This window comes from Curcuma longa, chromosome 2 (genome assembly GCF_044706935.1).
Source record: "Curcuma longa cultivar G26 ecotype Majalengka, Jawa Barat chromosome 2, ITB_CL_G26_1.1, whole genome shotgun sequence".
Classification (NCBI taxonomy): domain Eukaryota; kingdom Viridiplantae; phylum Streptophyta; class Magnoliopsida; order Zingiberales; family Zingiberaceae; genus Curcuma; species Curcuma longa.
In genome coordinates, this window is record NC_133862.1 from 10,847,402 (window position 1) to 10,870,102 (window position 22,701).

Here is a 22,701-nt window from a genome sequence, read left to right on the forward strand (position 1 = left end):
GCGATGTGTATATATACCACTTGACCCGTTGTTTTGATCCTGCTTCTTCACTCCGCCGCCGCCGCATCGAACTCCCTCCGGCGTAGATCACCATGAAGTACAACCCGAGAGTATCAAGCTCCCGGCGGAAGTGCCGGAAGGCGCATTTCACTGCGCCATCGAGCGTCCGGCGGATTCTTATGAGCGCCCCGCTCTCGACCGATCTAAGGAACAAGTACAACGTGAGGTCTGTGCCGGTGCGCAAGGACGACGAGGTGCAGGTGGTGCGCGGCACCTACAAGGGCCGCGAAGGCAAGGTCGTGCAGGTCTACCGCCGGAAGTGGGTAATCCACGTCGAGCGCATCACCCGCGAGAAGGTCAACGGATCCACCGTTAACGTCGGCATCAACGCCTCGAAGGTGGTCATTACCAAGCTCAAGCTGGACAAGGACCGCAAGGCCCTCCTCGAGCGCAAGGCCCGAGGCCGCACCGCCGACAAATCCAAGGGCAAGTTCACGGTGGATGAGGTCGCCGCCCGCGGAGCTCCTTCCCTCCAGGAGATTGACTGATCTCATCTGTCTCGTTTGGTCCTCCCTCTCTTTCTCGTCAAAATTTCTTCTTTTGCGTTTATGCATTAGCATTCAATGCCTCGACATTTACGATGTTTTCTGCATTCGAGATGCTAACTACTTCTGAACTTGTTTTGCTTAAAGCTGGGTCTTTGTCTTAACATTTTGTTAGTCTTAAATTCGTGCTGCTTTCTTTAAATCTATTGCTTCTTTCATGTGGTAAGAATGATCGTAGTAAGTTCTAGTCTAAACTCGAAATTCTTGCATTTGTTGTGCCTTGAGTAAACGCTTATGGTAATCTGATCAAATTCTAATGCTTCATCGGAGCTACAACTTTAAGATTGTTGATCATGGGAGCTCCAGTAGGAATTGGCTATTATAAATTTCTGTAAGTTAACCTCACAAGCCCTGTAAGCTTCTCAAAATTTCTTGTGAGACTGAACTGGATTGTGATTATCGACAAGTCATTCACTCTTGAAGCAAAGTGATTATGGTCACAACTTGATGAAAATGTTGTTTTGGTGAATTATTGATCAGTCGAATTGGGTTGAACTGCTGCCAAATTGTAAGGCGCGTAGAAGAAGGGAATCTGGGGATCGAATGCATGAGCCTGTGGAGTTTGCTGCATCGGGTGCCCCATTGTATGGTAGTAGGGAGGCATTGGGAGAACTGATCCAGCTGCTGGGTGGTGAAAGTAATAAGCATGCGCTGGCGAAAACTGTGGTGGCTGTTGATGAAGATGGAGATAGGACTGCCGCTGCTGTTGTTTTTGGATCGGAGTTTTGATTTGAGTACACTCTGAAAGAAGGAATCAAATTGAATTTCAGTTAATTTTAGTATATCGACTGCTTGATATCATGGCAGAGCTGAAAGAAGAAAGATGATGCCTTGGCGCAGGATCAGTGGCGATGCCGTCGTTTGGAGTAGGCTTTGGAGGCCGTGGTGACTTTCGGAATCCGCCATGATGGATTTGTCATCGTCAGAGAACTCCCTATTTTCTGTTGGGGGAATGGGCGGAGGGTGGTGATGGAAAAGTGGTCTTCGACTCCCGTGACGCGTTGATCGGCGGCCCGATCAACAGCAGGAGCCGGAATAGGTGGAAGGTTGGAGAGAGGTGGAGGCGAGGAGGTGGATCCGAAGGAAGATGCCTTGTCGAGCATTGGTGAACCGGGGACGGATATTACTTCCTGGCCGTGATGCCCAAGCTTCTTGGAGGAGTTAGGGCGGGGGAGGGTTGGCCGCTCGGGCTCCGGCTGTCGGCCACTGGTGCTGTGCAAGTGGGTGGAAGAATCGTCGTCGAGGCTAACGAGGCAATTGACAGAGGCGGAGTCGGTGGATCCACGAAGGGTGTCCTCAATGCCCAGGCCGTTAATCATGCTGTTGAGGGCATCAACGAACCAAGTCTCGGACTTTGACTCATTGATCAGCGACCCGATTGCAAATGAAGTCCCCGAATCCGGCTTCGACGAGAAGAGAAACAGGTGAAGGCGGCGGAGGCGGAGATGCGATCGAGCTCGTCGATCATGTTCTCCAGGTCCTCGTCGGTGGAGACAGAAATAAGAGAATCGAGATCCTCGTTCGGGAGCTGGTACTTGAGAGAAAAGGAGGCGTTGTCGAGGAGATTGCGGGAGAGCTTGGCCGATATGTCAGCGATGTAGGCGTGGCGGTCAATGACAACCATCCTTGTCTCGCCTCCGCGATAGCAGAGGTGCTTACTGGTGGGGCGGGGCAGGATGTGTCCGTCATAGCTACACATGATGCGGAACTGCGACGATGGTGCCACAGTGTCGGAGTAGGGCTCGTCCCATGATTTCCCGCTGTGGGAGCAAGGGGAGGAGTCAGCGGAGTCAGTGTATCCACTAAAAGAGGCGATCACCGACGATGATTTCATGATCAAGGCAAGCTGGGGAATTCTGTTAGGGGTGAACAAAAATTATTAAACTGAATAAATCGATCGGACTGACTGAATTAAAAAATTCGATTTCTGTTATTTCTGAATTTTAATTATTTTTTTAAAAAAATTGATTAATTTAGTTTCGTTTTGATTTTAAAATTTCTTATTCGGTTAAATTGAATTAATCAAATTATAAAAATAATTTATAAATTTTAAGTAAATAAATTTATAAATCCTTAATGAATTAGTAAAATTTTTATAATATTTAAAAATTTTAATTAATTCTATCGAAAATTAAATTAACTGATAAAATATTAGTTCTATTTATTCAATTTTTATTAAAAATTTTGATCAATTCAATTGGTTTGAAAAAATTCAATTTATTTAATTTTTGATTAATTTGATTTGATTTTAATTGAATATTCAGTTCTCACAGAAAGGATGAAGTGTCCGTAGAGTAGAAAAAAAGGAGATATTTATTTTATTTTATTTTTCCTTTTTCCAAATTTCTAATGCGAGCAAATTACTAATTTTTAAATATCTTTCTTGACTAGTTTTAAAACCCATCAATTAATTCCATTTATTTAATAAACAGAATAATTGCATTCGTTTAAGAATAAATAGATGGGGAAATTTTATAAATGCAAGTGCTCAAGCAAAGGATTATCCTTAGCTTTCATAGTTGTCAACATTTTCCAAAGGATTTAGGGTTTTAGAAATTTGATAACAAATATTTTTTTATATCCCGAAAATAAAACTTAAAAACATAGAAAACAAAGAAAAAATGAAAACACTGCCACATCGGGCTAAGACCCACCACCACATTTTACCATTTTTCGATAAGGCACATGAATTATACATATTTCAAACTCAGTCCTCGCAAGCAAACTGGTCTCTGCCTTTGGACAACCGTCATCCGAACTTATTAAAAACCTTGATAATGATTCATTACTTTTTAGAAATAATAAATCAGAGTGGCGCAGCGGAAGCGTGGTGGGCCCATAACCCACAGGTCCGAGGATCGAAACCTCGCTCTGATAAGTAATTTTTTATTTTTGGCTTTAGAAAACCACGAGTTTGGGCCGGAAACGTAACTCGGCGGCCCATTCACTCTAGGGCCTATAAATTTGAACAACGTGAACGCAAAAAAATTGTATAAATAAATATATATATAGATATATATATGTGTATAATTTAATTTACTAAACATGAGAAATATGCCCCTAATGTCATTATTATTTATCTTTATCGATACATAAATGAATTCTAAGCATACCTTATTTGATAATAAATTTTATATTTTATTTGAAAAAAATAACAAATAATTCATTTCAATGATGTTAAGATCTTGGTTAATGATAAATACTTTTTATTGAAGCAAATCAAAATACAAAATCATAAAATCAAATTAACCATGTTTCTTTGTCTCATGATACATAGTCTTGTCTTAGCAAATCACTTATCACGATTATTAATTAATTATACATTCAATTAATTTATAAACACTAGACTAACTATTTAGAAACCCACAATTAACATAGAAGATTGCAAGCTTAAGAGGAAACAAATAATTAGTACATGTAAACAAGCATGTGATAATCTCAAATATTCTATATTAAGATTGATACCGTCAAGATTCATGTAACAACAACATAGACGTTATTCTATGCCTTTACGTAACACTTATTAATTGGGGTTTAGAGTCCATCATCTAAAACATGACTCATGGATTACACTCATCGTAGCTTCGCTAAAACCAAATTCAAAATTTAAAAAAATATATATATATATAAAAAGAAATAGATTGATATATGGATGCTTGAGTTCATCCCAAGTTATGAGATCCTTTGGCCATGTCCACATAGAACATCATATAATTAATTTTTAATCACCTCCATCACCTTAAGGATCTCTTTAGCTTAACAAGATATGTTAAACAAATTAAAATGGTTTGATCCTATAGATTGTGTCGGCGGGTAAAGTAACAAAAACTCGATATTCTTAATTAATTAGAAGAAGCACACTTTTTACATGGTCACATAAAATATTTTCTCCATAGAGTTTACTTGCGTTATAATTAAGTTTTTAAAATAAAAAAAAAGAAAAGAAAAGAGAAAAGCCAATGGAAATAGAAATCAACCACTTTGAGATGGACCTCATGTGTCATTTCTACACTTAAAGAAAAGAATAATTAAATGTTTAATTCTCTTGTTGCAAGAAGGGGACGTGCATGATTTGATTAATTAATTAATTATGATAATTAATTTGTCATTGTGAATCAACCACTCTCATTTTTTAACATGTTTAAAGAATTGATGAACTAGTTAATTAGGGGATAGATTTCTTGCATTGGTGGCGAAATATTAATGATGTAGTTTAGGTGCTTAGGGTTAGTAAGATTGCAAGAGATTCCGTCTAATGAGTTCGATTAAAAGAATAATAATTAATCTTGTCACTAATATATTATAATTAACTAAAGGTAAACTTTGAGAGCAACACCTAGTCTAACTTCACTAGATGATTGATTAACTTTTCCCTTAGGCAATTAACACAAGTACTCTAATTAATTAAAGTTGACCCACCCTTAAATTAATATACTCCGTGACCTAAAACCCTAACACTCATAGAGTTGTTTAATTTCTTTGAGTTACTAGTCTAATTATTAATCGACAAATTAAGGATCTAGTTAATGGAAAACATCATGCTACCCACCAATTGAGGTTGAAAACTTAAGTAGGGGAATATCGACTTATAATGCATGCACGCATGGCCTACATAACAAGTGATATGGCATCTACCAACTTATAGCTATCTAGCTAGAGACGACAATCGATATCTAATAATCCTTTGTTTTATAGATCCTTAGCTTCATATATATTCAACTTTGAAATAATAATATTGTACATTCAAATAGGTTTCAAATCAAGTCATGATTTTATAAGTGTTTCGTACGTTTAGGGTTTCAATATTAGAAGATTATAGGACTTAGTGATTTTTCAATATTATATATAGCACTAAAGTGAGACAAAAAGAAAGAAAGAAAAGAAAGAAAGAGAGTGAACTTTCAATTATATATATATATATATATATGATATTTTTAAAGGAGAGTGTTAATGCAACGGTAAAATTTTTATCGTATAAAACTGTTCAATAGTCATAGAATGCATAAAAAAGTTAATAAGTAAACACACTAAAGTGAAGGTGAAGTATATATAAAGGGAAAGGAGAAATGAATGAGCTCACACACAAAGGAAATGGGTCCAATTTAATCCCTTCATTCTACCCAATTCCTCTCTATATAACTCGCCGGCGACGACCATGGACGACGGCGCCGGCGGCAACGCCATGAAGCTGTTTGGATTCAACATGGGCGAGACTGATGAGCCCGCCGAGTTGGCCTCCGTCTCCTCCTCCTCCTCCGCCAACGCCGCCGCCGCCGTAGGGGGCGGCGGTGGCGGCGGTGGCGGCGGAGACAGGGCCAAGTATGAGTGCCACTACTGCTGCCGCGAGTTCACCAATTCGCAGGCCCTCGGCGGCCACCAGAACGCGCACAAGAAGGAGCGCCAGAAGATGAAGCGCGCGCAGTTGCAGCAGCAGCACCTCCTCTTCGCCGCTTCCGCCGCCGCCGCTGGCGGCGGCGGCGTGCTGTTTCCTCGGAACCCGATCGGGTCGGCCTTCTCTCCTCCGTCGCAGCTCCTTCGAGGCGCCCCCGTACGGTGGCTCTACTTCTCCCGCACGCACGAGCAGACGGCCCCGGCGGCGCCCATGCACGTGTCTCACGGGTGCGCCTTCCCTTCTTCTTCGTCCGCGACTGCGCCGGCCGTCTCGGGGCCCGCCGTATTCAACCCAGCGGCACCGCCGGCTCGGAGGATCGGCGTTAAGAAGGGGACGAGCTATTCGCCGGTCAACTCGCCTGTTCCGGCCGAGTCGTGCGAACTCGACCTCAAACTCAGCCTGGCTCCCGCCGGGTTGTAACTCAGATCGGAGAATCAAGATAAACATGCAGTGTTTTTACCAAAAACAAAAAACAAAAAAATAATAATAATAATTTGCTTCGAGTTATTCAACTAATTAACCTGAATCATAATTTTTTTTAAAAAAAATCTGATTTAGTTGATAATTCCGTGCAGAATCGCTTGTGAGTCCTGACTCAGTCTCCGAGTCAATCCGCTTCGACTCGTTCCTAGACGTGCGTAATTAGTTGATAATGACGCAAAGAATGGTGGATTAATTAAACTAACGGGTTCGATTCAACATATTGACGGGAAAATTAAAGTAGGATTATAAATCTGCTAATTAGATTCGTATCACTTAAACTAATGCAGGCAAATTATAATATTATCCACAATTTAAGCACCATAATTATAGCATATCTTGTATGATTCGACACCAACATAATTAATTAACTTAATTGTCTTTTCTGCCACTTTGAATTAATTACAGAAAATATTGGCAGTAGGTCTGATAATTACTGTTCTTGATCATAATTAATTAATAAATAGATAAAATACTTGTTTTCCAAATGCTTCTATTTATTTTTTTAAAATATATTATTATTAGGGGTGTTGCAGCCATATTTATAAGTGAAGGGGGTTAAATGACAAGGTAAAATTAGAAGCGGTGAATTCAATAAAACTTTGGTGTGAATTGAAATATTCTCAACAAAATCAATAGGTTGTATGGGCCAATATCTCAAGGTGGGCCCAATAAAAACCTGAGGCGAGAGCGGCGACGTTCAAGCGTGAGGCGGCGGCGAAGAGAACAGAGAGGGAGGCCCAGGAGTCGCCGGCGTTCTGCAGTTTGCGATGAGGAAACGGGAGGGCGATCCGGCCCCTCCCGAGCGCCATTTCGGTCCTGTTCTCTCCCGGGAACCACGGGTATTGAAGCGAAAGCATGAAGCTGACCGTCACAGCCACACGGCCGACGAGACCAAGCGACGGCGGCGGCGACGAACTGAAGGCGGCGGGGAGGATGGGATTCGACGATGGGTCTTCTCACCACGAGATCTATCCTCTTTAAAGCGTAAGAGACTCGCTTCCAACCGTTTCTTCTTCTCCTTCCATGGAAATCGTGAATTGTAGGGTTCGGGCGTACCGGAACAGAATCTTCATAACTAAGCGTACCGGAACAGTTTATGATAAAAATGGTATTTTTTTAAGCTTAGAAGGTGGTAGATTCATGCGAATTTCTGACAAAGCTTCTCCCTGTTTCATCGCATTCCCCGCCATGCTCTTCCTCTGCTCGAGTGGATCAAATTAAATGTTTCAAATCTTATAATAATACGTCTTCTTAAATTTCTTGTAGTTCTTTACTTCCTACACTTGTTTCTGTCGATTATGTAAATATATTCTTATGTCTTTTAATTTCCACTGTGATCTTTTTCTGATTGTACTACGTCATTTTGGAGATGCTACTGGTATGCAGTTGTATTAAATTGTGTACTACTACTGCTTTCATCTTTTGAGCTTTATTTTGCTATTGTATTACCTTTTCACCTTTATAACCTTTGTACTTCAAATGCAACTCTTTTTTTACTCTTTTTATCGTACATTTTTATTATCAATGCCTTCTGAAGAAGCTCTTTCATTTTGCAGAGAGGTTTGTAATTGTTTCCTACAACCTTTTGGGAGTTGAAAATGCTTCGAAGCATTTGGATTTATATCATTCAGTTCCCTCTCATTGTCTTAATTGGGATAGACGGAAAAAGCAAATACATAAGGAACTAACTCTATATAATCCAAACATCTTATGCTTCCAGGTATAGTAAAACTCCCTGATACCTTTTTGTTTGTTCAATTTAGAAATACCATGCTTATGCATGTGCTTAATTCTGGTATTCAAAAAGGGAGTTAATAGTACATGCTATGCTGTGATAGTGTGATTGTTGAGCAGTGGTTTTTTCTCATAGTCAAATTGGTAGTACATTGTCCAATAAAAGCTGAATAAAAGAATCTTCAACATGGTGGGTAGCACATTTGTATATTATCCTTTTGAGTTCATGACATAAATTCTTACTGAAGGACAATTCTAGTGGTTGTGTATATTATACATTCTTTGGTGGTTCACCAGGATAGTTACTCAATTTGAGTATTCAATCCTCAAGTTGACAACTATCATTGATCTACAGGAGGTTGATAAATTTGATGAGTTGGCCAGTGTTTTTCAGAAGGATGACTATGCTGGTATTTATAAGGTGTGTTTTGAGCTAAACTGGATTTTTTTTTCCCTCCTATATTGTTGCATTTTTCATATGTTGGCGGTTTCAGCAACGGACTGGGGAAGCAAGTGATGGTTGTGCTATTTTCTGGAAGGAGAAAGAGTAAGCTTGTATATCATCAAATTCCTTATTGTTTAAATTATAGTGACCTGCTATCTCGTGAAACTTTTCTGATATTTGACTTAATGTAATATTATTTTAATCTGAATAGAAGATTCTAGTAGGATGATTGATGAACATGATGATATGTTGAATGCGCAACTCACATATGCATTGCTATGAAACCGGTCTGATTCCTCCAGTAGTTTGGATCATCTAAGAAGTCAAGTTATTAAAGTATTTATCGCAAATGTCAAAGGATGGGGTGTTTTGGTAACCAAAAATATTTAGCATTCGACTTATAGTTCCTGTATTCAACTTATTGTGACCTTTTAGGCATTGTGCAAAAGCTTCAAGGGATTAATTTTATTTTGGGAATAGGACCATAAGCTTAGTCTATTTCCTCTCTCTCTTGTGTTCGAATCATTTTCTTAGTTAGTTGTTTTTCTCCCAAGAAACTATACATTAAAATTTACAAGACCATAGTGTGTACTCCATGTATTGATAAATGTAATTTTAAAAATATCTGATCTTTTTGCTCTCAATTTGAGTATATGTCCTAGCAGATAGAACCTCTCTCTCCAGATTCATTTACATCATACTGAAGTTGTCTATCTTGTATACTTTTTAGGTTTACTCTCTTGTATCAAGAAGACATAGAATTTCAAAAGTTGGGCCTTCGGAACAATGTTGCACAACTTTGCCTACTGAAGGTACAGTTGATTCTGATGCTTTTAAGTAACAACAGTTTGACAGGCATATATTATCACATTTGTTGATTCTTGAAGCTTGGTTGGTCATACTTATTCGTCGGAAATGATGTGCTTTTGGATATGTGCCATCTATCCAACACTTACTTTTGGACAAAACATCAAGTTATGCTATACTGCCGTCTTTAGAAACAACCCTATTGTAAAGTTGTCATCTAATATTGAATGTTAGTACAAAATAATTGATAATTAGAAACTTTTTTTTTGTAGTTATGTTATTTATCTTTGTCAGTTTGGCCATGTAATTTAGCATTGTATAATTTTCTATTTCTATGAGTATTTGAAATGCTTTACTTAGCTCACCGCCTGTTTCCTGATGGGAAAATCCTGGATAATTTCTAATTAGATAATTTACCATTTCTTTTCTTTATTTCTTCCCTCTTCATAGGTTTGTAACAACCATTCAAATCATGCAGTGGATAAAAATATGAGTTCTGGAACAGAGTAAGTTTATCTCTTGTTCATGTTGTGCACTTTGATTATTTTGGCTTAAGGATTATCCATATGGAGTTAAGTAATTGTGAATACATTAACTTTTATGATTACTTGTTTGATATCATACAAGTATTTACATTTTTATGAGTAGATAGTAATTTTATCTTGTCTATTTAACTTTAATTGAAAACTGATGTAGTTGCAAATTTGCTAGGCCAATGTCTCCTCGGACTTTAGTTGTTGGCAACATACATGTCCTCTTCAATCCGAATCGTGGGGATATCAAGTTGGGGCAGGTATTGATTCCACTTTCCTGTACAATGTATATAATGGGTTTTATATCTTATTGTATTAGACATGCAAATCAGTCACTTTTTTGGAATATATAATTTAATTGAACTGATACACCTTTCATGTTGTAGCTTAAGTTAAGCTCAGTTATGCAGCATAATGAAATGCCAGCAACACCACATGAAGTTTGAGCAATAACTTGTGTACCAGCACAACTCCATAGTATGGTTGTCCAAATCTATCTATCTATCTATATCTATATATATATCTAAAAGCATAATCCACCACATGGATTCTCATATTATTGCCAACTATGCTTTTAGAGAGCATTTTTAATGGCTAATAACATGATGGCATTTGTATTTTTTAATCTACCTATGCATTCATAAGTGGACTAAAATATGCCAAATGTCATTGTCAAGAGGAGATAAAACTCTCGATGTAGTATCATAATGACCATTAATAACATTTGATTAATAGATAAGCTATTTAACTCATCAATATTATTAATTTTCAAACAACTCTAAAGCTCAAATATCTAGATTTGTACTTAAAAGGAATGTAAAAAGAGTTGTTCATCTATTTTGTTGCCACAGGATTTTAGCTTCTTTATTAATAATCAATCTTATTTAGCCAAGTTTATTAATGTAATGTTAAGTTGGAATTACTTTATTCCCTCAACCATATTTAACCAAGTATGAAGGCTTTTGGTTTTCCTTTAATGATTCATGCATTAAGATTATATTTAAATCTATTTAGCCAAAGCTAAGCAATTCTAGCGGTTGACAATGAGTCTCTCTCTTTCCCTTGTGAATTAGAATCAAACTGTGATCACAGGAAGGCTAGATCAAATTTAGTCATCTCAATTTGATCAAATTTTCCATCCACTTCCATTATCAATTTGACCAAATCAAGGAGACAATTATCTGTTAGTTAAGGTGTAAATTTGTATGCAATTATGAGTGTCAATTGTACAAAAGAGTGCTTTACTTGTGTGAGATTGGTCGTGGGCTTGCAATTATCTCAAAGAGCTATAGTCTTTTGAATTTTAGAAGCTAGCTAGTTAATTGACAATTTACTTTTGAAAATCCTTGGTAGAGGGTTCTCTTCTGAAGAACCTCTCTGATCAACCCTGTTATCATTGATTTTGAGCTTGTGAAAATATTGTCTCTCTTGATATGTCAAGTCGATATATATATCTCATCTTTGTTAATATTATACTTCTCGCACTCATCCATACAACTAGTCATAGAATCGAAATTGCTGGTTTATATATATCACCATATAGATAATTTTGATAAGCAAATATTATGTCTATGATTAGAATGTTCACAACTTGCAATTTAGTTTGCCTTTTCTTTATTTTATTGAGAGTTACATTTAGTTGAACAATCTATAATTTGATGAAATATTTCATTAATACGCAATGCTTTGCCCTTCTGAGGACCAATTCTATCTCTTTGTGCACTAAGAACCAATTATTCACAAATATTTAATTTATATAAATCTTCTAACCTCCAAACTGTTTTCTCTCTTTGTCAAGATGCTTATTTTCCTTTGAATATCATACTTTTGTTGTTGTAATATTATCATCCATTTGGGACACCATGAAAATGAAGCAAGATATTAATATAATAGATGAGGAATTGATTGAGTTAAAACCTTACAAATACTTGTTGTCACACAATTTTTGTGTCTACATAGTCTTTAAACTCCTGTCTATGTGTTAGCTTGACATCCATTCATATAACTTCTGTCTGTGGTATTTTGCATTCAGATTTGTAACATCATGAAGCATTAGTGCCATCTGTCAAAACTGAAGATTTAATCTATTGGTTTCTTTTTCTTGATCTGGTAGATGCGCGTGTTACTAGAGAGAGCAAATGCATTGTCAAAAAAATACGGCAATGCTCCTGTTGTAATATCTGGCGATTTAAACAGTACACCAAAGGTGAGATATATCACATTATTTTCTCTTCTTTACATTAATGTCCTAATTCTTATTTAAGAGAACATCATCTGATTGCTGGAAACTAAAACATGTTTTCCTATCATCTAGAGTGCAATTTGCCGGTTCTTATCTTCAACAGAGGTAGTAATTTGGTGCTCCTTTTCTTTTCAAGTCTATCTACAATCAAAAGCATATTAGCATAAATTTACTCTCAAGTTAAATTGCAGCTAGACATTCTGCAGTACGATCGCAAGAAAATTTCTGGGCAAGTTGAATTTTCAGCTAGACATGTGTCTTTTGCTGTACAGAATGATCGTCTAAGGTCCTTTTCCTTTTCAGAACTGTGTTTGAGTTTTATTCTATTGACATGAATCATCATCACTCTGAGAGTCTTATCTTTATATTTTCAATCTGCAGGATGTGGAGGTGCATGACAAGTGAGATGAAGTACAGTTGGAGTGAAGAAGAAATATGCCTTGCATCTGGAAGAAGAGGATGCACTCATCTGCAAAACCCTCTTACTCTTTCAAGTGCATATCAAGGAGTTCCTGTAGTTTCTTGTCTATGACCCCTTTTTTTCGCCCTTTTTTTTTTTGTTTTCTGTAGATAGTTATGATCGATCACCTACTCATTGTGCTTCAGTTTACTACTCTAAACAATATTTTAACATACCGCCTTTCGGATTGCAATTCCTCAGGGTGGTTACAAAACAAGAGATGAAAATGGTGAACCTTTGGCAACTTCTTATCACTCCAAGTTCATGGGAACAGTCGACTACATCTGGTGAGAATTTGTTACGAGTAATATTTTTCTTTTCTTTTGTTCGAATGCATGAATGTTGTTGCAACTTTTTCAAATGATATCTTCCAGGCACTCTTCGTCCCTTGTTCCTGTTGGAGTCGTCGACACCCTACCAATCAAAATTTTAGAAAGATTGGGAGGTCTTCCAAATAAGGTAAGTGCCTGTGAACTTATTAAACAGCAATACAGTTGTTTAACTTCCTTTTTCTGTAAAAGATGAAATCTACCACCTCAGTAGTCTCACACGATCGGTCCCACAACCATTGTGAGAAGGTAAATTGAGAAGTTGCAGTTGATCACGACGGAGGAGGATATTATTTTGGCTTCGCTGAGATTTGAATTCTTACCCTCTTCTGTAATTCTGCTCCGTCGTAACTAATTCAGCTATGCCCTGGGGGCAGTTGCTTAACCTCCTTATTCCAGCAACAAGGTAGTCTTATTTGGCTACTCTTTTTATTTTGCAGCAATGGGGTAGCGATCATCTTTCCTTGGTGTGTGAATTCGCCTTTGTCGATTAGGCTGCACGAACGGTAGGTAAAGTTTTAATCCCCTCGTAAATTCAATCTACTCTGTAATTCTTTTTCGTAGCTACTACAACTAACACATTACAATATTTGCAGATATAAATTCGACTTCGACTTGTGTAATCCTAAATCTATCATCCTCTAACCAACTAGACACGCCTGTGGGACAATTAGATAGCCCACAAAGTCGAGAATGATATATCTGTTTAATAGAATGTTAGATAGCCCCCAAAGTTTTAAGCTTGTAACTTTATTTTTAACCTTATTAAATTTAATTAATGTTTCTTCGTGATTTTCTTTATGGAAATGATTCAAATTAAGATTTAAAATATCAAATCGTGTCAGAATTTTGATCCTGAATCGGAATGATACAGTTTTGATATTATATCGTATTGTATCGATATAGTTTTGATATTTTTAAAATATAAAATATATTAATTAAAAATAAAAAAATTTAATTTAAATATTTAAAAATAATTTTTTTTGATAATTTTATAATTTTTAATAAAGTTTATTTAAATTATTTTGAATTATAAATAAGAATTGATTATTAAAATTTAATTAAATTTTAAATTTTAAAAAATAAAAAAAATTGCGTGATCGGTACGTTGGCTTGTGCATGGAGCATCGTCGAGCCTTGGTGGCATTGTTGGCCCCGGGCGACGTTGTCGTCGGCATCATCGGCCCTAGGCGGGGCCTCCCGTGGTATCACTGGGCTCAGGCGGTGCTTTCAACGGCATCGTCAAAGCCTCGTGGATGCCTCCGGAGGCGTCATCGAGGTCGTGCGACGCTTCCACGGATGTTTTGGTGGAAAAATTTTGCCTGTATCATTTGATACGGTACGAAATTTTAATCCTTCGTTCAAATATTATTTCTATAATACAGAAATGATTCGATGTTTTCTTATTTATATTGGAAAAAAATTCTCTATAAAAATACATTTTTATATATATATAATTTTGAACGCCGTTACGGGTCGAATTCCAGCCATCGGGCGATCTCTTCATCGGTGACGAGGAGGTTGTCAGACGCGAATGCGACTTCTGCTTCGAGAGGGAGAGCGTTGAAGAGATCCGCGAAGGACGCTTCTCTCTCCGGCTCGGCTGCGGACTCCGCCGAGGATCTACTGCTGGAAGAGGAGACCTCAAGTACGGAGGAAGGGGAAGGCGGCTCCTTGACTGGGACATCGACGGAGGTGGCGGTGATCTCGGAGGAAGTGGTGACTGAGAGGTTATTCTTGATTCGGGAGCGGAGGGAGGTGGTGGCGGACGAGGAGGAGGAGGAGGAGGAGCCGCTCACGGAGCGGTTCTCGAAGGAGACGGTGGTGGTGGTGGTGGTGGTGGTGGAGGAGCCGCTGAAGGGGAGGGTGGTGGCGGTGGAGGAGGAACCGGTAATGGATTGGTTCTCCTTCTCGGCTTTGAAGCTGAGAGCGGCGGCCGCGTATGCCGCGGCAGCGGCCTCCGCGGTGTCGAAGGTGCCGAGCCAGATCCTGACGCCGCCGGGGTTGCGTATCTCGGCCGCCCATCTTCCCCATGGTCGCTGCCTGACGCCTTTAAATCTGGCGGAGGACTCGCTGCAAGCCGACATCGCCACGCCGGCCGATTTGACCTTGCCCTTTGGCAGGGTTTTGGCGGGCGGTTTCCGCTTACTCCCACCGCTCTCCGGGGGGAGGCCGGCGGGGAAGGACGAAGGAGCCACCACCCGGAATTCGCAAATCCCCCTCTTCCTCTTGTGGGAGATCCCCTCGTCTTCGCTCGACTCGGTAGCGTCCGGGTCATCGAACACCACGCGGATTCTTCTCGCGGAGAGATCCGAATCGTGCTGCGGAAGATGGCCGGGGTCGCTTCTTCTTCGGCTTCCTCTCAGGCACCTCTTTTCGTGGCTTCCCGATCAGATCTGGAATCGCAGCCATTTTCTGCTCTCTTCCTCAATTGCGAGTTCCGCTCAAGAACATCAACAAGACGAATCCAACTGCAACCTCAGAAATCCCACACAAAATCAACAATTTTTAACAAAAAGTTAAGGCGGACCGACACCTGGTATGACGTCTCGAGTCCATCCCTCTTCGTCCCCAGCGGGGAGGAGAGGAGGGATATCAAGACGGACTCGCTGCCGATCGAAAGATTCAAACTTTCCGGCGAATAAGAATAGATCGACGGCAACAGATGACATGGGTGGCGAATACAAACCTCGATTCGACTGCTCGTCGCCGCCGCCTCCTCGACCCTTCTTCGTTTTCTCGGCCTGCTCGCCGGCGCCGCCGCTAAAACCCCAAGGCGGCGGACTGGGCAGGATAATAACTAACGGATTTGATTCTTCACCTTGACACGGCTGCGTTGTTATAAGACGGCCATGATGATATATATGCCGATTAAGTTGGAGACATAAATAAACAAATTGTATTGATAACTATATATAAAACATGATAATTTTTTAAAATTATTTTCGTTAAAAAAAAAATCAGAACTAGTAAAATTATTTGAGATAATTATTTTTTTATTTAAATATTCATTCATCCCAAAATAAAGGAAATTAAGCCAAGATTTGCGAGGTGAGATAGAAGTGGTTAAAAATTCAGTTAAATCAAATAAGTTGATCGAATTTAAAATTTTGATTTGATTATTTTAAAATTTTAATTATTTATTTTAAAAAAATTGATTAATTAGATTTTAAAATTTCTTATTTTATTAAAATTTCTTATAAATCTCTAGTTAATTGATCAAATTTTCATAATATTTAAAATTTTTGATTAATTATATCAAAAATTAAATTAATCAATATTTTATCAATTCAATTTTTTTGACTTTATCAAACATTATTATTATTATTTTGTTATTTTTATCTTTTCTAATATAACTCCAAATTCTAATTAAAAAATAAATGAATTTCTACAAAAAAAATATCTGCTAATATTTATTTCTATAACTGCATCAGAAATTTTATTGCCTGTTTTCTTGTTATTTTAAGGGGTTAAGAATGCAAATTGTATTCAATATTGCAGGTCGAAAAGATAAATAAGACAAATTATTTTGTTTTTAAAAAATTTTAATATCTTTTATGTTTATGCCATTATAAAAATTTTAAATTTCTGAAATTTAATCTATTTATTATGTTTCAAAACTTTATAAGAGGAATCGGTTCCTGATAATTTTTTGTATTAGAACGAGTAAAAAGTAAAAAAATAATAATAATAAATTTTCTATATTGTTAATATGCTTGATAACAGGTCAAAAAAAAAACTAACTTATCGATGATAAAATTTAGAAATAGTTATATAAATCTATTACTTTTAAATAGAAAATTAAAAGATGATGCTGGTTTGCAAAGAGTACATCTCTTTCTTTCTTTTGTCGAAAGAAACCTTTCTTGGTTATCAATGCCTTAACTGTCATATCCCCTTGATGATCAGTGACTCGATAACGATCAAGTCGAATCATAATTTAGACAGACCATATTCAAATGCGACTCGATCTTAATTGACTTGAAGTCTTTAATTGAAGCCGATGTGGTCCGGGCTCCATTTAACCCAACTCGAACTCAATCTAGTTGGATCCGAGTTCATCTGGACCGAACTCAAACTCGGCTTGAAATGACTACAATCGAGCTCATCTTAACTTTTAACCTCTAAGTCAACATGACTGTTGACTTGATTAAGCCACATGGGATGGATCTAGTTGTGCGACATGAAAACAATATTCATATCGACATTTGGGATGAACACTGACTACAATAATGGAAGAGAAGTTTTCAAGGTCTAGACTAGAGCTAAATCTTTTTTCTCCCTCCTCATCTACATCTCTAGCATAGCTCATGTATGAATCTCAAGTAGAGACAGATGTTTGCATTCACATTCAGGAAAATCCAACCAAATACGTTTGAGCCTAGAAAATCCATTTTTGCAGTTTTCCAATGACTATAATGAAGCATTCGAGAAAGAAACCGATCGGGCAAAGAGATATAGAGGCGTACCATGATATAAATTTGTCAAACTGAACACCGACCATGTTTCGACAGGCACCAGAGGCGTTTTAGAAGCTTTGTAGACTGCATCGGATCATTCATAAGAAAGAGATCATAAGAAACTTAGGAAGCACAAGAACCAAGAGCAGATCAGCGCTTACAGTTGGCAAAAGATGAAGTGATTGGAAATCATCCAACATTGCTTCTTCCGCAATCATCCCAAGCAGAGACGAGAAAGAACCAAAACTCAGAAGATCCTTTTTACTTTTTTTCTTCAGTGATTCTTCAAATCCCTAAGCAATTTGTATTAAGACCTTCAAATCAAAACGATTGTCAAAATTCACGTCGAGAGATTCTATTTTTAACGAATTCTTACTGTTTTTGTCGCTCTGGTGTTCTTTTTAGGGTTCGTATTGATCCCCAATTGGCGAAAATTTGCAGCCTCGATCAGCCATCACTTTGATGCCCTTCGCAGGATCTCTGGACCGCCTCTTCGCAGGGCGGGGCGCCAGATCTCGGCGCAGAGAAAGTCCGCATCGACGAAGGGGAACCAGCGGGAGAGCTTCTCCTCCTCGATTCCGCACAGAGACCACCACAGGTCTGTTACCTCCGCCGACCGAGGGTTCGCAGAACGATCGCGGCGGCCCGCAGACTCTCCCGTGTTAGTTTCAACATTAATAAACCTTTTTAAAATAAGTGTATAAATTACATCAGTAATAAAAAAGAAAAAATATATAAAATCATTATAAAAAATTAATATAAAATTTAAGATGATGGCTCATTTTTTAATTAAAATTAAATGAGCAACCTATTTTCAATTAAAATCAGATAACATTTCATTGAATGGTTTAAAATACTTTTATTAGTGATTTTATATTATTTTGATTTTGTTTAATAATCTAGTTAAAATAATATTCAATAAGCAAATTAAATAGGGATTAATACTCATTACATTTTAAATGACCTGATCACCATTGATCATGTTATGTACCTTTCAATATGTAGAAACTAGTTGCTAACTTTTACAATGTGTAAGTTAATTGTTAACTTTTATAATGATGATTTTATATCATTTTGATTTTGTTTCTGTAAGTAATAACTTGGTTAAAATAAGATTTCAACAAACAAAATAAATGATGAAATTTCATGACACTCATTACATTTCAAATAAACATAATCTAATTATGATTGAGCATGTAAAAGTTAACCTATAACTTTTACAATGTGTAACAACTATTTACTAGTTTCTACACGATGGAATGATCAGATAATTTATACCAAAAAGTTTGGTATGGTAATATACTGTACTAAATTTTTTAAATATGTCGTTAATATTGGTATGTTTGATATATATATTGGTATGATATGTGCGGTATATTAAAATTTTTAATATTTTTATCACTCCTAGCTAAACCTCTTATTATAGTTATCATAAAAGTGAACCCTTTTTTTAATAATATCAAACTAGCCCCTCACCTCACCATACCCAAAATACTAATGTGTTAGTAGAAGCTAAAATTGATAAATAAACATTAGGCAAAAAAAAATAAAAATGAACACCCTTTTATTTAAAAAAAAAATCAAAATAACACCCTCAATATATTTTTATTTTAATAATATCTTTATTGTTACAGCAATAGCATGATCCTTACTTGGTCAAACTCACTGTAATACTATTATATCAAAATATTTTTTTAATAATTTAATTAAAATTATTTAACATTGATCAAAATTATTATAATAACTATTATATACTTTACTAGCCATGATAACTTTTACATTATCAAATATAATTTGATGAACCAACTCTTGCTGCCTCTGTCCCAAATCAAATAAACACTCAAATTTTCAAAAATTAAATTAGAATTTTAATGCATTCGCTAGTTAGTGGATTGATATATCATCATGATCGATATTTTTACAATTTAGTTTGTCTTCAACTAAAGATTCATCTGTGTTTGCAATTTATTTGAAACAAAAATACTCATACAAAACTATATCTATAAGAAGTTTTTTTTGATAGTTTTAGCTAGTCACTGCTCTCCCTTCAGCCAGTGTGTCAGATCCTACAGTACTGTCATTGAACATAACTGTTTGGCTTGTAGGGTTTTCAGCAAGCACTTTTCTTTTGCAGTTGAAGCTGATAAAGAATTCCAACCACAACACAAACTTTCAAAAACAAAAAACAAACTATGAACATTGAGAAGGACAATAAAAAAGACGAACTTTTTACAGATTGGATATTTACATATTTCAGGACTGTCCAAGGTGATGCAGAAGAAGAACTGCCAAAGCTTTTTTTTTTTTTTTTTTTTAACAATAACAAGTTTGAAGCTTAAAGAAATCCAATTCATGGATCAAAAACAAAAACCAACAAGACAGTAAAGATTGTCCTATTGTTCCTCTCTAGTTTGCCTTATTTTGGTTCCTACGTAAAAACTTCAACAGCAAAGAGAAGAAGATTGCTACTGGGCAAAATGTACAGTTGGAAAGGAAAGATTGAGGTCATGGAAAATACCTCAAAGCTCCAATTTTTAGCTCAAAATTCTTCTCCTTCCGTGTTGTTAAGCTTGGTGGCCAGTTTTTGGGTGCTTAGTGTTTTTTTATGTTCTCTTCTGTTCAGGCCATGGCGGTGATGCTGCTACAACTCCGGCGGCCGCGGTCGAGGGAGTCAAAACCCTCGATGCGGACGGCGGCTGGCGCCAGGCCGAACTTGGCGTGGACACGGACTTGCTTGGGTGACATCGGTGGGTTAGGTTGCGTTAGTAGGGAAGGGGCGATGGAAGCCGGTTGCGGACGTTCCTCGCCGAAGCGGGCATCGTGGACGACGGGGTTCGCCGCACGGCTCGGCGGTGAGCCACAGAAGAAGGGCGGCGAGGAAGCTAGTTGATTCTGGTCTTCGCCCTGCAAATCAAATACTGTGAGCTCAGGAAAAAAAATCATTTTTCCATGAAACGACTGATCAATCAATCGATTTATCGAAGGAGCTTACAAAAATAAACCAAATCTCACCTTTGTGAGAAATATGTCGAGGAGATCTGCTCCGGCCTTCGAATCAGAGAAATTCTTTTGGTAACTGAAAAGAGAGAGAGAGAAAAAAGGGGGAGCAGAGACGGAGGGATGGGATTAGGTGAGGGAATCACGAGATATTCGTGGAGTAAAACGAGACTTCAGATGGGAGAAGAAGCGACGAAGTTACCTCGAATGACATCGAAGGGGCCGGAGTGGATCGGCGACGGCAGTGGCGAACTGGCTCAGCCTCCGTGGCTTGGGGCAGAAAACCGGTGGCCTCCGCTCGGGGACGGCGAAGGGAGCCCTGATCTCTTCGCGGGCGGCGAAGCCGTTCTGCTGCTGCATCCCACAGTGCTTCATATCTGCTCCAATCTCTTCGAGATCCGCGATCGCAACGCCTGCAGAGGCACAGAGCCGTGAAATAAGTCCTCCAATCCTTCTACTAACACCAAATGCCTTCAAAAAGAACAGATCTGGAACACCACCACTTCAAAATCCACAAAAGAGCAAGCATTCGGAGGAAGACCATCAAAAATATCTACAAATTTGAAATCTCGATGGTTCTCGGACAATCGAAAACCAAAATACCAGTTGAACAACGTAGATTTCAATCCTGTTGGCGGATAAATAGCCAAACAATGCATCAAAGTTCCCAAAAAGGTTCGATTTCTTATATATCCTAGCTCGTAACACCATGAGAGCCTTGAATAAGCTCAGATCTAAGATCAAACATGGCGGTGAACGCCCAAGATCAGAGATTGGAAGCAACAATTACCTTTTGCCCGCCTCTCTATCAACGAGGAATGAGATTTGGGGAAATCCCAGCAGCAGAACGGAACTGATGAGCGAGGAATTCGAAACTACTTATCGGAAGAAAAATATTTAAAGAAAAAAAGAAAGCGGGGGAATTGGATAAATGGATACCGGCGTTAACCGGTAGCATGAGCAATTTAAGCCAAAAATTATTATTTAAAACGTCGAAATTATTTTTTAATTACCAAAATTATTTAAGAAGACATTTTTTTAATAATTTGTATCCTATCTTATCCTATTAATTAAGCCATGAGTCAGCCATGTGATTCATGCTCATATAATATTTATTTTTGTGAGTAAATTTACATAGTTAAATATCAATTAAACTTTTAAGATATTGAATTATACAAAACAAATTGTTCAATAAAGATATTTTTTAAAAAATATTTTAAATATAAATTATTATTCTTATCATCCTGACATGTTCGTGTACAGTGATCCACGTCATATTCTCCATTATCATTATAATAATTTATTATCATTTTTCTTATTTTAGGTTGCAAGATCATCAGCATTTTTACATGCCCATGTGGAGTGGGACCCACTCAGTAACCCAATTCTATTTTACAGGTTTCCAGCCAGACTTCTTACAAATAAACCCGTCAACCACACTATCAGTCGAACGGATAGAAATAATTTAAATAAATTGAATTAAAATATTATAATTTATTTTAATATAAATTTGGACGATTCGATCCGTCTAAATTCATAATCGGTATGGTCCGACTAGAATAGACTTGAGTTGATTTACGAATTAAAAAAATTTATTTTTTTTAATTTAAAATTAAAATAGATAATTTAATAAACTAGTCAGTTTCATCAGTTTAAATAGCAATTTAAAATTTTACTTGATCAGTTTACAAGAGAATCCAAATTTAATATTTTAAATACTTTTTTATTTTTTTTGATAGATACCTAGATTGATCTATTTAATTCGCAATCTGTCTTAAATTGAATTGAAGATTTTCTAGCCTGCTAAGTTAAAAACCGATCCACCAAATCCCACTCGCCCCCCTCAATCATATGATGGATTTCTAATATTGATCGTTCTCTTGGCATAGTTTAATCCATTTGACAAATCTACTTAATTAAAAAAATTGTATGCTATACTGCGCGCGACAAATCCATGCGCATTAAGTGAAGTCTTCTTTTTTTTACATGCTAAACTTAATTAGTTAGAGATGTTACTAGATGAATTCTCTACGTCAAATATTACATTTGACTCCTCATTTTCAATAAATTCTCTGCGTTAAGATAGAGTTAGCATTACTAGTGAGTAAGGCTAATCTCAGCCATTGAACCTTCACTCATTGATGGTCGAGATCAAATTTCAATTGGATCAGACGGCGAACAAGGAACGTCTGGGTACTGTCTTTAAATTTAGAG

At 37.4% G+C, this 22,701-nt stretch overlaps 4 protein-coding genes and 2 pseudogenes across 7 annotated transcripts; 3 read left to right on the plus strand and 3 right to left on the minus strand.

The window, feature by feature from the left end:
* Positions 1 to 51: 51 nt before the first annotated feature.
* LOC141821246 (large ribosomal subunit protein uL24y-like) lies at positions 52 to 709 on the plus strand. Its single transcript, XM_074708652.1, has one exon. The coding sequence runs from the start codon at positions 93 to 95 to the stop codon at positions 546 to 548; it is 456 nt and encodes a 151-aa protein (XP_074564753.1). The 5' UTR covers positions 52 to 92; the 3' UTR covers positions 549 to 709.
* A 365-nt stretch (positions 710 to 1,074) lies between these two features.
* Positions 1,075 to 2,439, minus strand: LOC141821594 (protein PAL OF QUIRKY-like; annotated as a pseudogene).
* A 2,769-nt stretch (positions 2,440 to 5,208) lies between these two features.
* LOC141821595 (uncharacterized) lies at positions 5,209 to 6,509 on the plus strand. Its single transcript, XM_074708973.1, has 2 exons — positions 5,209 to 5,224; positions 5,681 to 6,509. The coding sequence occupies exons 1-2, from the start codon at positions 5,209 to 5,211 to the stop codon at positions 6,415 to 6,417; spliced, it is 753 nt and encodes a 250-aa protein (XP_074565074.1). The 3' UTR covers positions 6,418 to 6,509.
* A 646-nt stretch (positions 6,510 to 7,155) lies between these two features.
* LOC141821115 (carbon catabolite repressor protein 4 homolog 5) lies at positions 7,156 to 13,813 on the plus strand. 3 transcript variants are annotated; one of them, XM_074708490.1, is made up of 15 exons: positions 7,156 to 7,464; positions 8,037 to 8,200; positions 8,570 to 8,635; positions 8,709 to 8,761; positions 9,390 to 9,471; positions 9,917 to 9,972; positions 10,163 to 10,259; positions 12,113 to 12,205; positions 12,314 to 12,346; positions 12,433 to 12,527; positions 12,623 to 12,755; positions 12,903 to 12,988; positions 13,076 to 13,160; positions 13,471 to 13,540; positions 13,627 to 13,813. In XM_074708490.1, the coding sequence occupies exons 1-14, from the start codon at positions 7,248 to 7,250 to the stop codon at positions 13,522 to 13,524; spliced, it is 1,314 nt and encodes a 437-aa protein (XP_074564591.1). In that variant the 5' UTR covers positions 7,156 to 7,247; the 3' UTR covers positions 13,525 to 13,540; positions 13,627 to 13,813. The 3 variants fall into 3 exon arrangements, with proteins under 3 accessions (XP_074564591.1, XP_074564590.1, XP_074564592.1); XM_074708489.1 differs by having other exon boundaries at positions 13,471 to 13,536; XM_074708491.1 differs by having other exon boundaries at positions 10,178 to 10,259; positions 13,471 to 13,536.
* A 686-nt stretch (positions 13,814 to 14,499) lies between these two features.
* On the minus strand, positions 14,500 to 15,442 carry LOC141821596 (uncharacterized; annotated as a pseudogene).
* Positions 15,443 to 17,246: 1,804 nt separating this feature from the next.
* LOC141821900 (uncharacterized) lies at positions 17,247 to 21,322 on the minus strand. 2 transcript variants are annotated; one of them, XR_012601225.1, is made up of 7 exons: positions 21,278 to 21,322; positions 20,690 to 20,900; positions 20,503 to 20,566; positions 20,009 to 20,394; positions 17,867 to 18,173; positions 17,652 to 17,783; positions 17,247 to 17,574 (listed from the first exon to the last, which is right to left on the minus strand). XR_012601225.1 is itself a non-coding variant. In XM_074709280.1 (4 exons), exons 2-4 carry the CDS (start codon positions 20,860 to 20,862, stop codon positions 20,110 to 20,112), a joined length of 522 nt encoding a protein of 173 aa, XP_074565381.1. In that variant the 5' UTR covers positions 20,863 to 20,900; positions 21,278 to 21,322; the 3' UTR covers positions 19,753 to 20,109. The 2 variants fall into 2 exon arrangements, 1 of the variants encoding a protein (XP_074565381.1); XM_074709280.1 differs by lacking the exons at positions 17,247 to 17,574; positions 17,652 to 17,783; positions 17,867 to 18,173 and having other exon boundaries at positions 19,753 to 20,394.
* Positions 21,323 to 22,701: the final 1,379 nt, after the last annotated feature.